The 14116-nt window shown below is 36.4% G+C and overlaps 1 protein-coding gene across 1 annotated transcript; it reads left to right on the top strand.

Moving 5' to 3' along the window:
* The first annotated feature begins 3996 nt into the window (after nucleotides 1–3996).
* On the top strand, nucleotides 3997–13998 carry p3h4 (prolyl 3-hydroxylase family member 4 (inactive)). The gene is made up of 7 exons (XM_059347605.1): nucleotides 3997–4540; nucleotides 6529–6678; nucleotides 7323–7494; nucleotides 8447–8575; nucleotides 9110–9255; nucleotides 9713–9796; nucleotides 12760–13998. The coding sequence occupies exons 1-7, from the start codon at nucleotides 4097–4099 to the stop codon at nucleotides 12907–12909; spliced, it is 1275 nt and encodes a 424-aa protein (XP_059203588.1). The 5' UTR covers nucleotides 3997–4096; the 3' UTR covers nucleotides 12910–13998.
* The last annotated feature ends 118 nt before the right edge of the window (nucleotides 13999–14116 follow it).

Raw genomic sequence — 14116 nt, 5'->3', positions numbered from 1 at the left:
ACCAACTTTTCCAGAATTTAATTGAAAATGATGCAGTTTAATGTCTCAGTGTACTCTGAAATTAATGCACATTTGCAACATTTAAAATTCTTTATTGAGCATGATAGTGTTTTGAAAGTAAAAAAAAAGATTCAAAATCACATTTTATGTTGGACTAAAAGACTAAAAAAAGACACAAAATGACCAAAAAAAAGACACAAAATGACAATAAAAGACACCAAAAGACACAAAATAACTTACAAAGACATGAAAAGAATTCAAAATTGGACAAAATAGCCCAAGACTCCATAGAGTTAAGTTGTTAACCCATTTCTTGTTCCCTGAAAAAGGCCTACTTGTATAATTCTGAAATGTACATTATTTTTCAGTTTTGGTTAAGCTTACCTTTTTTTATTTACCTCTGGCAGTTCACCACTTACCTTTGTACCCTTTCAAGCTGTTCATTTGACTTGAACTGCTTGAATTTCAATAAAAAACTGGAAAAATTGGGCTGTTCTAAAACTTTTGACCGGTAGTGTATGTGATGGAAAAGTTAACTTTCTCCGTGAGACTGGAGGAGGACAGATTTAAAAGAATATGGAAAAATTGGGTAGTGTCTGAGTTGTCCATCATTAGAAGGAAAAGTACCCTGGTTCGTAGCTACAGAAGTTGAAAAGTTCTGTTGTTTTTTTTATTTTATTTTTATATTATAATTATATCTAATTTGATTTATTGTTTTTTGGTTGTTGTTTTTTTCCTTTTATGAATATTATTATTTTTATTTCTCTATTTTTGCTTCACTGGAACAAATTGCTGTTTAATTGGTCATATTTTTTGAATGGTAAAGTTATTTTATATCTGATCCAAGATGAAAGATTGAGGAAAGATGTCAAGTGTAATCTGATGATGCATTATTGGAGGGGTTCAATATATGTATACCAGATGTATGCAAAATGATCGTTAAAATCTTCAATAAAAAGAAAGTTTAAAAAAAATAGCAATAAGTAAGTATGTAAATAACATAAAGGTGAAAAAGTGCACTATCCTAAATATACCACAACAATATAAAATATGAATGCAACAAGTCATAAATAAATAGAGATATGTATAAATAGAAAAAATAGATAAATACATTCAAAGTAAATAGATATAGAAATAGAATAGAAATATGGAAATATAGAAAATACATTTGAAGTAAGAAAAAATATGCACAAATATGTATACACACGGTTGCCCGTAAAGTTGGAATAAAATATATATTTTTTTACCTCTTTCCATGAAGCAATTGTAACAATGTGATTTAATACTGAATGATAAAGTTTCTAGATAAATCTTCTCAAAACTTAAATCTCTTCCAAGTATATCACAATGAAAATGAAACCACAATCAACAGAGAATTGTGTCTGAAATAAAATTATTACAACTTCATGAGTGACTGTGTATTAATAAAAACATATCAGATGGGGTACATAACAATAGTCACATTTACAATACTTAAATATTCAACACTTATGTTGCTCTACCTTTCAGTTATTCTGCTCCTCACCTGTGGAACAAACTACCTGTAGATCTGAGGTCTGCCCAAACGCTCAGCTCCTTTAAATCAGGACTAAAAACACTATAGTTTACTGCAGCGTACTCTTAACTTTAACACTTATCTGCTCTACTCTACTGCCTTTACTTTTTAACTACGCAATGTTTGACTTGTGCTTTTTATTATTTTATCTCTTTTTTTTAATCCTGCTGTATCTTATTTTATCCTATTTATATTTTTATTTCTATTTCCCTGTTTTAATTGACTGTTTTTACTGTTTTCACAGGCACAGGTTTTCACAGCACAGGCTGCTCCAGCTCCGCTGTCATAGGGTCAGATATAAAAAATCTTTCCTTCCACATGCCATCACACTGTACAATAAGAAATAATAGCCTGGTTCATTACATACTGTCTATGCACTTTATGTGTTTTTATGCACACTGTTCATTGCACCTTATTTGTTTCATAGCATTTTTATACTGTATATTCATATTTATTCTGCACTGGAATTCTATTCTACTCCTTAATACATACTCCTTCTTTAGACACTTTATTTTTTATTGTATTTTATTGTATTTTTATATCTTATTGCTTGAGGTATGCCTAGGTTGTTCTTTTTATTTAATTGTGTTGTCATTGTCTCTGTGTGTAATGCTGCTGCTACACTGTAATTTCCCAGCTTGGGATAAATAAAGTCTATCTATCTATCTATCTATCTATCTATCTATCTATCTATCTATCTATCTATTGTGTCTTGCTGTTTTTAATGTGTATGTAAAGCACTTTGAATTACCTTGTGTTGAATTGTGCTATAGAAATAAACTTGCCTTGCCTTGCCTTACCTGCACCTACAACAGATGCTAAAATTGTCTCTCCGCAGACTACTCTGTGCTTTTATTCTGCAGAATACTTCGACCACACTTCCGGCATTGTCCTGTCTCTCCCTGTGTTGCTTTACTCATGTTTCGGGTCATGCACTCCAGAGAGTAGAGGGGAGTGGCCCCGGGGCCCCCACCCACTCTTTAATGGAATTCTGCAAACGTGTAATGCCTGGCCCGGAGGCCTGCATGAGTTCACTCACGTATGAGATGACCAGAAATTTATAATGTGCCGCTCCTCAAACTCTGTTTTTTCTTTAAGAATGACAGGCCTGTGATTTTTGCATTCTACGTTTCAAACAGTTAATAAACACATAATTACTTTTCTGTACATCTGTCTGCTTCAGGAAAAAAAAGGCTCTGGGTCCTAATAACCACCCCACTCAGATATCTACTGACTCTTCAAACATTATGAATATGAAATGTTATAGATATTGCAGACTCAGGGGTTTTGAGTCAGCTATGCAAAATGGATTTTTTAACTCGCCAACCCAAGTCTCAGCTTGCAAATTAGCTCAGAGCTGTAAATACTCTGAGAGCTCTTCAGACAAATATTCAGTCAGTATTTTTTTTAATAATCGCCACATCAGCTGCCTCCAGTTTGAGAGCTGGAGCTAAAATTATCAAAACATGTTAAAACTAAATCAATTCTATATATATGTTAATACGTACAGTTTTGGGTCAAATGTCTGTTGGATGTTATGACCCTGTAAAAAAAACTGAGGGACCCTCCTGGCTTCCTTGAGGTCCAGACTGTGACGTCTGTGTCAAGCACGTTAGAGTTATCACAATTTTAACAGGAAGTGCGAACTTATTTCTTCAACGTAATTGTCAAAAGTTATTTTTTTTATCACCTGGACGGGCTGCAGAAACTTGTTGGTTAATCTTATATTTTTGAATTTTCCGATGATTAAATTTGCTTAAACTTTATCAAAGCCTGTAGTTGCATTAATCTTATTATTATTATTACTATTTTAACATTTTACCATTTCATTATTATACAATTATTGATCCATAATGATCATAACAAATAAGAAAAGCAAGGTGATTTGGCATGTTTTAACCTGGAATATGCATGCAAATGCTTGTTTATTTGTTTGTCTTTACCATATGCTACTGCATGCAGAATTGACAGCCTTCTTGTCTTCAGATTGGGGAAAACTATTTCTACACATAAAAAAATTCTTGAGGTAGCCTAATTAAACACTGATCACACATGTGCATTTGTTTCTGTAAAATATACAAATATACAACACACACACACACACACACACACACACACACACACACACACACACACACTACTTGAGAAGTCTGTAATGCAGCCCAAAACTAACTAAACTTTACTTTGGGAGAAATAAATACACACATTTGTCCCATGCTTTGGAATTTTTATTTAAAAAAAAAAAGAACATTAAAAATATAAAGAACTGCAACATGCTTTGAAGGATCTCTGAATTATTATCTAAATTTGGAGTAAAATGGGCTTGACTTAATAAAAAACACCAGAAGAGGCATCGCGCCAATCGCTGAGGCTTTTATTTTGAAAGTGCTGGCCAGAAGTTCTAGTTTTTAGCAGTTATTTGGACGCAGCTTCCTCAGCCTACGTGCAGACAGACATGAACATTCCCTGGTAAAGAAAGAGGAAGTTTCCCGATCCATTCAAAACAAGAACAGTCTCCTGCTGGAGCCGGTGGAGGTCAAGATGCTCCTGAGAAGCTTGTGCCTGGCCCTGCTGCTGCTCCTGGTCCTGGTGGAGGCTCAGTATGAGAAGTACAGCTTGAGAAGTTTCCCCCAGAAAGACATCATGCCGCTGGACTCCTCATACAACTACGCGCTGGAGCAGTATGGGGCGCAGAACTGGGCAGAGAGCATCAAGTACCTGGAGCTCAGCCTGCGGCTCCACCGGCTGCTGCGGGACAGCGAGGCGTTCTGCAGCCGCAACTGCAGCTCCGTCAGTCGGGATAACGACACCGTGTTTAGCGACAGTAGCCTCAGCGTCGTGCGCCACATCCTACTGAGGGCTGCGTGCCTTAAAAAGTGCAAGGCGGATTTTCCAGTGTTCAACCTCACGTATCCACGAAGGGATTTACTGGAAACCTTCGAGAAAAGAGTACCGTATCGGTACATACAGTATGCGTACTTCCAGGTGAGACCAAAGGCTCGATGAGCCCCAAATAAATGTAGGCCTTTACTACTAAATCATGAAGTTACCCCAAATACGTCATGCAATGGATGTTTTAAGAGTCTTATAAAGTGGCGTTAAAGTGCGATGTGGCTGTTATTAACCCGATTTTACGCAGGGATTTGCAGTTAATGTGGTTTTCGCATTACCAGAACTGTGCGTAACGGGCGCAGACACACAACAGAAGTGCCTGAAGTCGATCGCAGATTGATTCTGTTTGACTCACTGAAAGGAAATTTCTAGTAGGTGAGATGTGCAGTAGTTTCCCTGCAGCTGTGTTGCGCCCTCCTGCTGATCAAGTAGTTGAGCATGTGCCACGTCTCTCCCAGTGTTCCCCCGGAACAATCCCCTTATTCTTCTCTGTCAGGCCGGCAGCGTGATGGGGACTCTGTTTGATCACAAAGCAAAAACACTGATATCATTTTTGGTTTCATAAAAGATCTCCAGGTAAATGACACGTTATCGTAGGTAAAATAATATTGTACTGGTGTAATAAACAGCCACCAACAGAAATCCTTTAACTCTGCTGGAGCTGTGGAGGTGTTGTTGAGGCTCACCACATCAAAGCTCTGTAGTTTTTTACTGTAGTTCTGTCTGGGGAAATAAAAGCTGCATCAAAGCTCTCCCTCTGGGATCAAACACACGGCCAGATCAGCAACCATGCTTTTAAACAGGCTTTCAGGATTTAGATGACTTTGATCTTACTGTAGTTGTTTTATGACATTGGACAGTGAATATATGATACGGACCGATACTGGATTTTTCAGACAGCTGTGATTTTAGATAGGGGGGGAATTCACCCCATTATTGATATGGCAGCCGATATAGTAAAATTTGGAGTTAAAATAAAAAATAAATGGTATCTTTTTTTTATCTGAACAGATTTTACGCCAATATGACTATGCAGAGGTAGCCAGAAGGCTGCTTTTTTAACTAACTCTAAAGAATATGTAACATTATTGTGTATTATACATAGGCAACAGTGTATATATAAATTAAAACTGAGAAAATAAAGAATTAACAAAAATAGAAAAAAAATAGCTAAATAAACAAGTACCATATGTTCAGTATCAGTCACAACACACTGTAAAAAATGTTTGTAGAAATTACAGTAAAACACTGTCAAATTGCATCAGAAATAGGTTGTCAAATTAAACATTGTACATCACCGTAGTGAATACTTTTAATTACTGTAAATCGAAGAATATCATAAAACTTTAAATTCAACTGCCATAAACTGTAGAAAACACACAGTTTTAGTGTAAAAATATAACATTTTGATGTAAAATTAATGGAGAAATACCATGATGACACAATTATCCTAAAAGTAATGGGATTATTCTGTATAAATTACAGTTTTTGCTGATATTTACATTTACATATGCTCACTGTATTTTTTACAGTGAAGTTCTGGCAACCACAGCTGCCGGTATTTTACCGTAAATTAAACAGATTTTTTTTTTACAGTGCAGTTAATATAAAATCCATGTCAGATGTTAATGTAAGCTATTCTTTTCTTTTAGTTTTAGCTTATTAAAACTAACATTAGCCAGCTAAATTTATTCTCCTGTTATATTTCACCACAAATTACCCAGTGCTGAATGACTATATATTGATGTGTGCTTTGATGGACAGACTTTGTTATGACTTCCTTTTAAACTAACTTTTTCTTGCATTATATTCTGGAAAAAAGTTTCAAAATTGGTGCATATTGGGAACATGCACGCTGACACTGATATATCACTGTCATAACGCGACCGAGGCTAATGTCGGTCGGGTTTATCCGTCTGGATTTTTTTCAAACCTGATCAATCTCTGACACAAGTGCTCTGCATCTGTAAGTAGTTAATGGAGCAAAGGGGTCAGAGGCAATATGAGAGAGAGAGATTTTATTTTTTTTAAATCCTCAAAATACACCTTTATATCCTTTTTAAAGTTCTATTCTTCCTCAGCTTAACAACTTGGAGAGGGCTGTGTCAGCTGCTCACACCTTCCTGAAGAAGAACCCAACAGATCCATATCTGTCCAAAAACATGAAGTATTACAAGACGCTGTTTGATGTGGAAGAATATCTCATCGACCACGAGGAGCAGCCGTATGAAGTACGTAGATAAATTAGTCATTCTTTCATGCAAATTCAACCAACCTGGTCTCACAGAAATCCGTGAAATAGCCACGGATTTCGCTTAACTCAAAATCCGTGGAATAGCCATGGAATCACTCAAATTTCCGTGAAACTGACACGGATTTGGCTACAATGCAAAGTTAATGACAGTCATATCCCGTGGCTATTCCATGGATATTTGTTCCTATTGGTTTGTTCCAAGTCACTTTCAAGGTCCCAGCGGTCACTTTCAAGGTCCCAGCGGTCAGAACAAAAAACATGGCGGACAGTTCTCTAATTTTTAGTGAAAAATCAATATTTTGACTTAGTTTCTGCATAAAAATGGATTTTGATCACATTTCTAGCGAGAAATATATGTTTTATTTTTCTAAATATTCACTCAGTGAATGTACATAATCACTTTGTATGTTGGAATAGCCATGGGATATGACTATGTCATTAACTTGCATTGTAGCAAAATCCGTGTCAGTTTCACGGAAATTTGAGCGATTCCGTGGCTATTCAACGGATTTTGAGTTAAGCGAAATCCGTGGCTATTTCACGGATTTCTGTGAGATCATGTTGAATTCAACACACGGCAAACTATTCAAACTTTCATGAACACATCTCTTTGTTATGCAGAGTGTTTTCCTTAAGAGTGTGACGCTTTACAACAACGGAGACTTCAGCAGCAGTGCTCGAAACATGGAGCAGGCCATCACGCATTACTTTGAAGTATACGCTCTCTGCTTGGCCGGCTGTGAGGGCTCGTATGAAATCTTAGAGTACAAAGACTTCTATCCCACCATGGCAGGTAAGAAGAGATCAGTTTAGTAAGAGCTTATTCACCTCATTCAGTGTGTTAGAGCAGTAGTTCTCAACCTTTTTGAGTCACGACCCCCAATTTAACATGCATGTTGTCTGCGACCCCCACTCACTGAACACAATCTCACACACAGTTCAGATCATACAAACTCAGTTGATGCGACAAATTTTGGACAAATAATGAAGCAGAGAACAACTAAAACATCTCTCTGTCTGTGCATTTATATATTTTTTTTATATTTTATTGTTACTTTTAATCTAAGTCCTTTGCTATCAGTTTAAAGGTCCATTCTGACCTCCTGAGTGTGTAACAGTCAGCTTCAAGCCAGAGACTCCTTGGAAAGTAACAACTTGATACTTTGGGATTTGTCACAAAATTCCCCCCAAAAAATCAAATTGACCTCAAAATGACACAAAATGATTAAAAAAAGACATAAAAAAGACATAAAATTACCAAAAAATGACATAAAATTAAGCAAAAAGGGACTCAAATTGACTACAAAATGACAAAAAATGACCACAAAAAGACACAAAATTACCAAAAAAGACACAAAATTACCCCCCCCCAAAAAAAGACACAAAATGACCAAAAAAGACACAAAATTAAACCAAAAAAGGCCACAAAATTACCCCAAAACACACAAAATTACCCCAAAAAAAGACACAAAATGACTAAAAAAACACAAAATTACCCAAAAAAAGACACAAAATTACCAAAAAAGACACAAAATGACCAAAAAAAAAGACACAAAATGACTAAAAAAACACAAAATTACCAAAAAGACTAAAACACATGAACACTTTAACACAGTGGAGACAGAGCTGACTTTTCAAAATGATTTGGCGACCCCCAGAAATCATCTCGCGACCCCAATTGGGGTCGGGACCCCAAGGTTGAGAATAGCTGTGTTAGATAACTTAATAACTGTTTGTTCCTTCAGATCTCTTCACTGATGTCCTGAAATGTAAAGTAAAATGTGAAGAGAACCTGACACCCAATGTTGGAGGCTTCTTCGTGGAGAAGTTTGTCGCCACCATGTATCACTACCTCCAGTTTTCCTATTATAAACGTAAGAAGAAAATCTTTCCTTCCACATGCCATCACATTGAACAATAACAAATAGTCTGGTTCATTACATACTGTCTATGCACTTTATGTGGTTTTTATGCACACTGTTCATTGCACCTTATTTGTTTTATAGTACCAACATTTTCATTTTTATACTGTATATTCATATTTATTCTGCACTGGAATTCTATTCTACTCCTTAATACATACTCCTTCTTTAGACACTTTATTTTTTATTGTATTTTATTGTATTTTTATATTTTATTGCTTGAAGTATGCCTAGGTTCTTCTTTTTATTTAATTGTGTTGTTATTGTCTCTGTGTGTAATGCTGCTGCTACACTGTAATTTCCCAGCTTGGGATAAATAAAGTCTATCTATCTATCTATCTATCTATCTATCTATCTATCTATCTATCTATCTATCTATCTATCTATCTATCTATCTATCTATCTATCTAAAAAGATTCTGGCTTTTGTTCTGAAAGCAATGTCTGTGAGACTGTTTTAACATGTATTATTTTGTGATCCCCGCAGTGAACGATGTTAAAAACGCTGCTCCGTGTGCAGCCAGCTACATGCTGTTTGACAATAAGGACCAGGTGATGCAGCAAAATGTAGCGTACTACCGCTTCTACCGGCAGCAGTGGGGACTGGAGGAGAGGGACTTCCAGCCTCGGCCTGTGAGTGAAACAAAGACCTCATTGCTATTCTCTTTCGGTACTTCCTGGACCAGAGGCAGCACAGAGTGTTAGCAGAGTTCACACTGGCTGAGCTAAACCAAAGCAGGAAAGCTATAGCATAAAGTGGTCTTGGCGTGAACATTAACACAATCTCAGAGTGGTAATTAGAAAGCCATGTACTCTCGTAAAGATGGATCTTTTCTGCTCGGAGTTAAAAGCAGCTGCAGTTTACCAGCTCAGTATGGCCAGCTCCTTCTGAAGCTGCCACAGCTTCCAGTACATTTGGAACTGCTGTAAAAACTTTTAAGCGTCCAAATTGGGAGGCGAAAAGATAGTAAACAAAAGGACAACAGGCCATATTTGTTGCAGAGCACAAAGCTATAAAACAGTAAGCCAGCTGGTTTGTTCTCGCCTGTCGCCTGGTTGGACAAGAGCTGATGTCCCGTTTGTTTTTCAGGAGGCTCTGAGGTACTTTAACGAGACAAACAAGCAGAAAGAGATGCTGGAGTTTGCACTGAACTACCTACAAATTGATGATGAGGTAAGTAGAGGCTGACTTTCTAGCTTCTTCTTTTAACACCTGGTTATTTTATTATTGTATAGTGTTCCTCTCATTGTTTTTTATTCTCTGTAGCACTTTGAGATTGTTGAACTGTAATGTAATGAAAGGTTGAAGTGCAATACAAATCTATTATTATTAATATTATTATTGTTATCATTATTACCAATATGGGACTTTTGAGGTTGATGCTGATACTAATTTTAGAGGAGAAAATTAATTGCTAACCTATATGGTGGCCTATATATTATTTTTTTTTAAGCTGGAATGAAAATATACCTTTTTTATGTGGATTGTGCACCGATTTTTCAACATTCTACAGGGCTACTGTCTCGAACATAAAGTTATAATAATAATAATAATAATAATAATAATAATAAATCTTATAAAAAATATAGATTATATATATTATATAGATTACACAAACAATGCATTACATTGTCAGCCAATTCTATAAATGATAACTGAGAAAATAAAGAATAAAGATGAATAAAATAAAAAGCTAAATAAACATCATTACTGTTCAGGGTCAGTTTTAAAAAAAAAAAAGGTTTCAAAAATTACGGCAAGATATGTTTTGCTGCATTATATACAGTACAGGCCAAAAGTTTGGACACACCTTCTCATTCAATGCGTTTCCTTTATTTTCATGACTGTTTACATTGTAGATTCATCAAAACTATTAATGAACACATGTGGAATTATGTACTTAACAAAAAAGTGTGAAATAACTGAAAACATGTCTTATATTCTAGTAAGCAAAGGGTGGTTACTTTAAGGAATCTAAAATACAAGACATGTTTTCAGTTATTTCATACTTTTTTGTTAAGTACATAATTCCATATGTGTTCATTCATAGTTTTGATGCCTTCAGTGAGAATCTACAATGTAAATAGTCATGAAAATAAAGAAAACGCATTGAATGAGTGTGTGTGTCCAAACTTTTGGCCTGTACTGTATTGTGTAGAAAAAAGTTTTTATAACGGCACTTATTGGACACCATAAACATCGATACTGACATGCCTTTGTTCGGCCAATATCGGCCTATATTATCAGTCAACTGATAATTTGTCGGGCTCTAGAGGTAAGTTGTGACACATCAACAGCGGTGACTCGCAAAAATTGCATTTTTCTGCAACTGGGAGGCTTGTTTATGTGTTTCAGGCAGGGAGAAATTCTTTGTTACACTGAACAACATGTCATGGGACTCAAAAGTTTTCCCCAACTCTTATTTTGAAGGCACTTCAATCCTCATTTCACTGCAGAAGCTGGCAGCTGAGGTCGCCACATCAAACTTCATCGTAATGCTGTGTTTACGTTGTTAAAGTCCAGTTGAAGTAACATTTATTCATCCCTCGTTTTCATAATTAAAATGAAGAAAAATAAGAGTCCTTAAAGTGAACCTATGTAACCTTTTTGAACAGCACTACTATAGCCACAAGTGGCAATCATGAAAAAATGTTCAAACATATAGTTGCTGCAGCACAAATATAGAAACATCTTAAAGTCTGTGAATTGACTCAGTCATGTCTGTTTTAAGTATAATTACCTAAAGTTATCCAACCTTAGCTAACATGGCATCGTTATTACTACAATCTGTTAAAATAGTAGACAGCTTTAAGGACCATTCAACCGAAATGAGACACATTTTTTTACTTGCTCAAAGTAACAGTATGACACCATGCTGATTTTATCTGATGAGGTTTTCAGATAGCCGTCCCCAAGACTTTCTTTGGAACGGCACAAACAAAATTCCACCAACCTCAATTGTGATGGGGTGGCGACCGAGACAGACATCTCTAAACCTCAGCAGATAAAACCCAAACTGTCTGCAAGACTAGACAGCCCTGAGGGGGATGAGGTGTGATCATGTGTTATTTTGTGAAGTGGCTCAACAGCTACTAAATTGGCTTCCCTAGTTGTTTTCCAAAGGAGAAATTCAATCTTTTCCTTCAAGTTTATCAAATATGCTATTTTTGGCGATATAAACTTTCACTTTGGAGGAGGAACTAGCAGACTAAGTGCACGCTGCTGTTGAGGTTAAGGAAAGGGGAGAAAAGTCTTAGAGGATGAAAGGGAGAGAGAGAGTGGATGAAGGAGAGAGCAGGAGGGGCAGCGGGGGCTGTTTTCCACCAGAAACGTGTGGTATGTGGCTGGGAGGTGTTGGCCACTGGGGCTGTGCCACATCCATATAAGTCAGGTCAGCCCCTCCCATCTCTACATGCTGCCTGGACCTGAGAGTGAGGGAGGACTGCAAGAGAGTTCAGGCTGAATTACAGGCTGCACAAGTGAAAGATTTATAGACATTAAAAGGATTTGCCAGATAGAATGTGTTAGAAAAATTGCATGAGTAAACCTTGAAAATTGAATTATCTGACACCAACAGGAAAATACCTCACCAATTATTTCGCCAGTCTTCTTTCATACCGTCACACATCAGGCCACCTGGGCAACACAATCAATGCTGCCCAGGACAAGGCCTTGTGGCCTGCTAACAAATTTGTTATGACGAACATACTGCCTTGCTATGTTCTACAGAAATATAACAAGAGCCAACTATTCTTCAATATCTACATGTTCTTTTAAAGGTTAAAAAATATAAGACAGACAATACTATTTTTTTGTGATTATAGAATCTTAATTAGTTTAAGCAAATGGAATATATGTAATTAAAGTAATCACAGTTTTCTACATCAATATTAACACACAAACACAATCAATGTATCAAAATCATATTACCTGATTAATATAAATGCATAGAGATAGATATTATCAAGGTTTAGTGAATTACGCATGCATAGTGACCTGTGATGACTGTTGGGAGAAAAATCACAAAGAGGAAAAAGAGAGGAAGACAGTAACATTTCATTTTCAACAAGTATAATATTCAAATTATTCTAACAAATGGAAGTAAGATTTCTCTGTGTGTTTTGTCACCTTTTAAGGGCGAGGTGAGTCCAGAAGACCTGGTCTCCTCACACGCGGAGGATCCTGACGCTGAGTTTGAGGGGATGGGAGACTACGAGGAGTCCTTCTTGGCTGAGTGGTGGCAGGAACCCAAAACTAAGTGGGACGCCGGAGAGATCTCAGACTGACATCTGTCCTCATCTCCTGTGCAGAAAGCTTCCTCATCCGGCTCCGTCCCGCCTCTCCTGACCATGAACCAAAGAGTGTTGACCTCCACACAGACAGAAGCCCACAATCCCAACAGTATTTAGCAGGAAAAGCACAAATCAGCTGTGTACTTCCACCCAGCTGAAGAATAATAGGTCAAACTTATCCGTCATGTTGATTTAAGATGAGAAAATCGACGTATTCTGTCTTGGCTGTCATCAGCCCTTTTAAAACTGTTATTTTAATAATCATTGCCAATCCCTGTCAATGACTTTTCTACAGTTTTTATTTACAGTTTTAATTTAATGAAAGCTGAATGCCTGTGTGCCATGGTGCAAGGAATGACATGGAGCTTTTCTTATGCTGAACGATTTGTCAACCACCAACCAATTGGGTTGTTGTTGTAATAATTTTCTCATAATTAAAATAATATTTTAATATACTTTTTTTTTGTTTTTGTCAATTGATACTGAGTTCCAGCTTTACAAATTTTAGGATTCTTTTGCTTTTTTCTGTTGAATATTCAGGTTTTTGCTAAGATTTCATAGACACAAAAAATCTGATCTTCAGAGTTTCAAAAAGATCTTCAAACTCTGCCTTCATTTTGGCTTCAGCTACACACCTGTAGAGTTTTGTGACTGCATCTTGCACGGTTATATGAAGTGGGAACCACTGGGGGTGAAAAGTTAAGCAAACACAGAAGCAGTCTCACAGTGTATTAATATTCTGGGATAAGGTGTAAAAAAGATCCGGTTTGTTCATATTTCTTTAAACCAATCACAATCATCTTCCATCAACAAATTTCGATGTACATTTTGAAGATTTACATGAGAAAAGCTTTATGGAAACACCAAAATCCGATAAAACTTTAGAAAATGTGCATAAAAGTTTGTTTTTTTTGACGATCGCTTGAGGTGTTTTTTTAGTTGTTTTTGAAAAACAGTTAATACTCTAAACGGGAGATGGAAGCGTTTGCTTATAATTAGTTCTGACGTAGCGAACGTTTAGCTCCCAAGACTGATCGGCTGTTTTCAACATAAAGGAACAAAAAAAAAAGAACATGAATGAACAATTATAAGTTGCCCAATCAAATTGAATCCAATTCCTGAAGCCTTCTCTCCATTTTCTCTCGTGGGTGGCCAAAGTTGTCCAATAAGTTTATTCCCTCTAAATTAGTTGATGGAAACG

The sequence above is a fragment of the Centropristis striata genome, chromosome 13 (assembly GCF_030273125.1).
Source record: "Centropristis striata isolate RG_2023a ecotype Rhode Island chromosome 13, C.striata_1.0, whole genome shotgun sequence".
NCBI classification, from domain to species: domain Eukaryota; kingdom Metazoa; phylum Chordata; class Actinopteri; order Perciformes; family Serranidae; genus Centropristis; species Centropristis striata.
Note: the sequence above shows the minus strand (reverse complement) of the source record. Positions and strands in the feature narration are given on the sequence as shown.

What these genes read in the sequence shown, in the direction of transcription:
- p3h4 (XM_059347605.1), top strand. Translation starts at nt 4,097, where the DNA reads ATGCTCCTGAGAAGCTTGTGCCTGGCCCTGCTGCTGCTCCTGGTCCTG. An exon ending in CTTCTATCCCACCATGGCAG is followed by an intron (nt 7,495 to 8,446) that starts GTAAGAAGAGAT and finishes TTGTTCCTTCAG; the next exon opens with ATCTCTTCACTGATGTCCTG. An exon ending in GGGACTTCCAGCCTCGGCCT is followed by an intron (nt 9,256 to 9,712) that starts GTGAGTGAAACA and finishes TTTGTTTTTCAG; the next exon opens with GAGGCTCTGAGGTACTTTAA.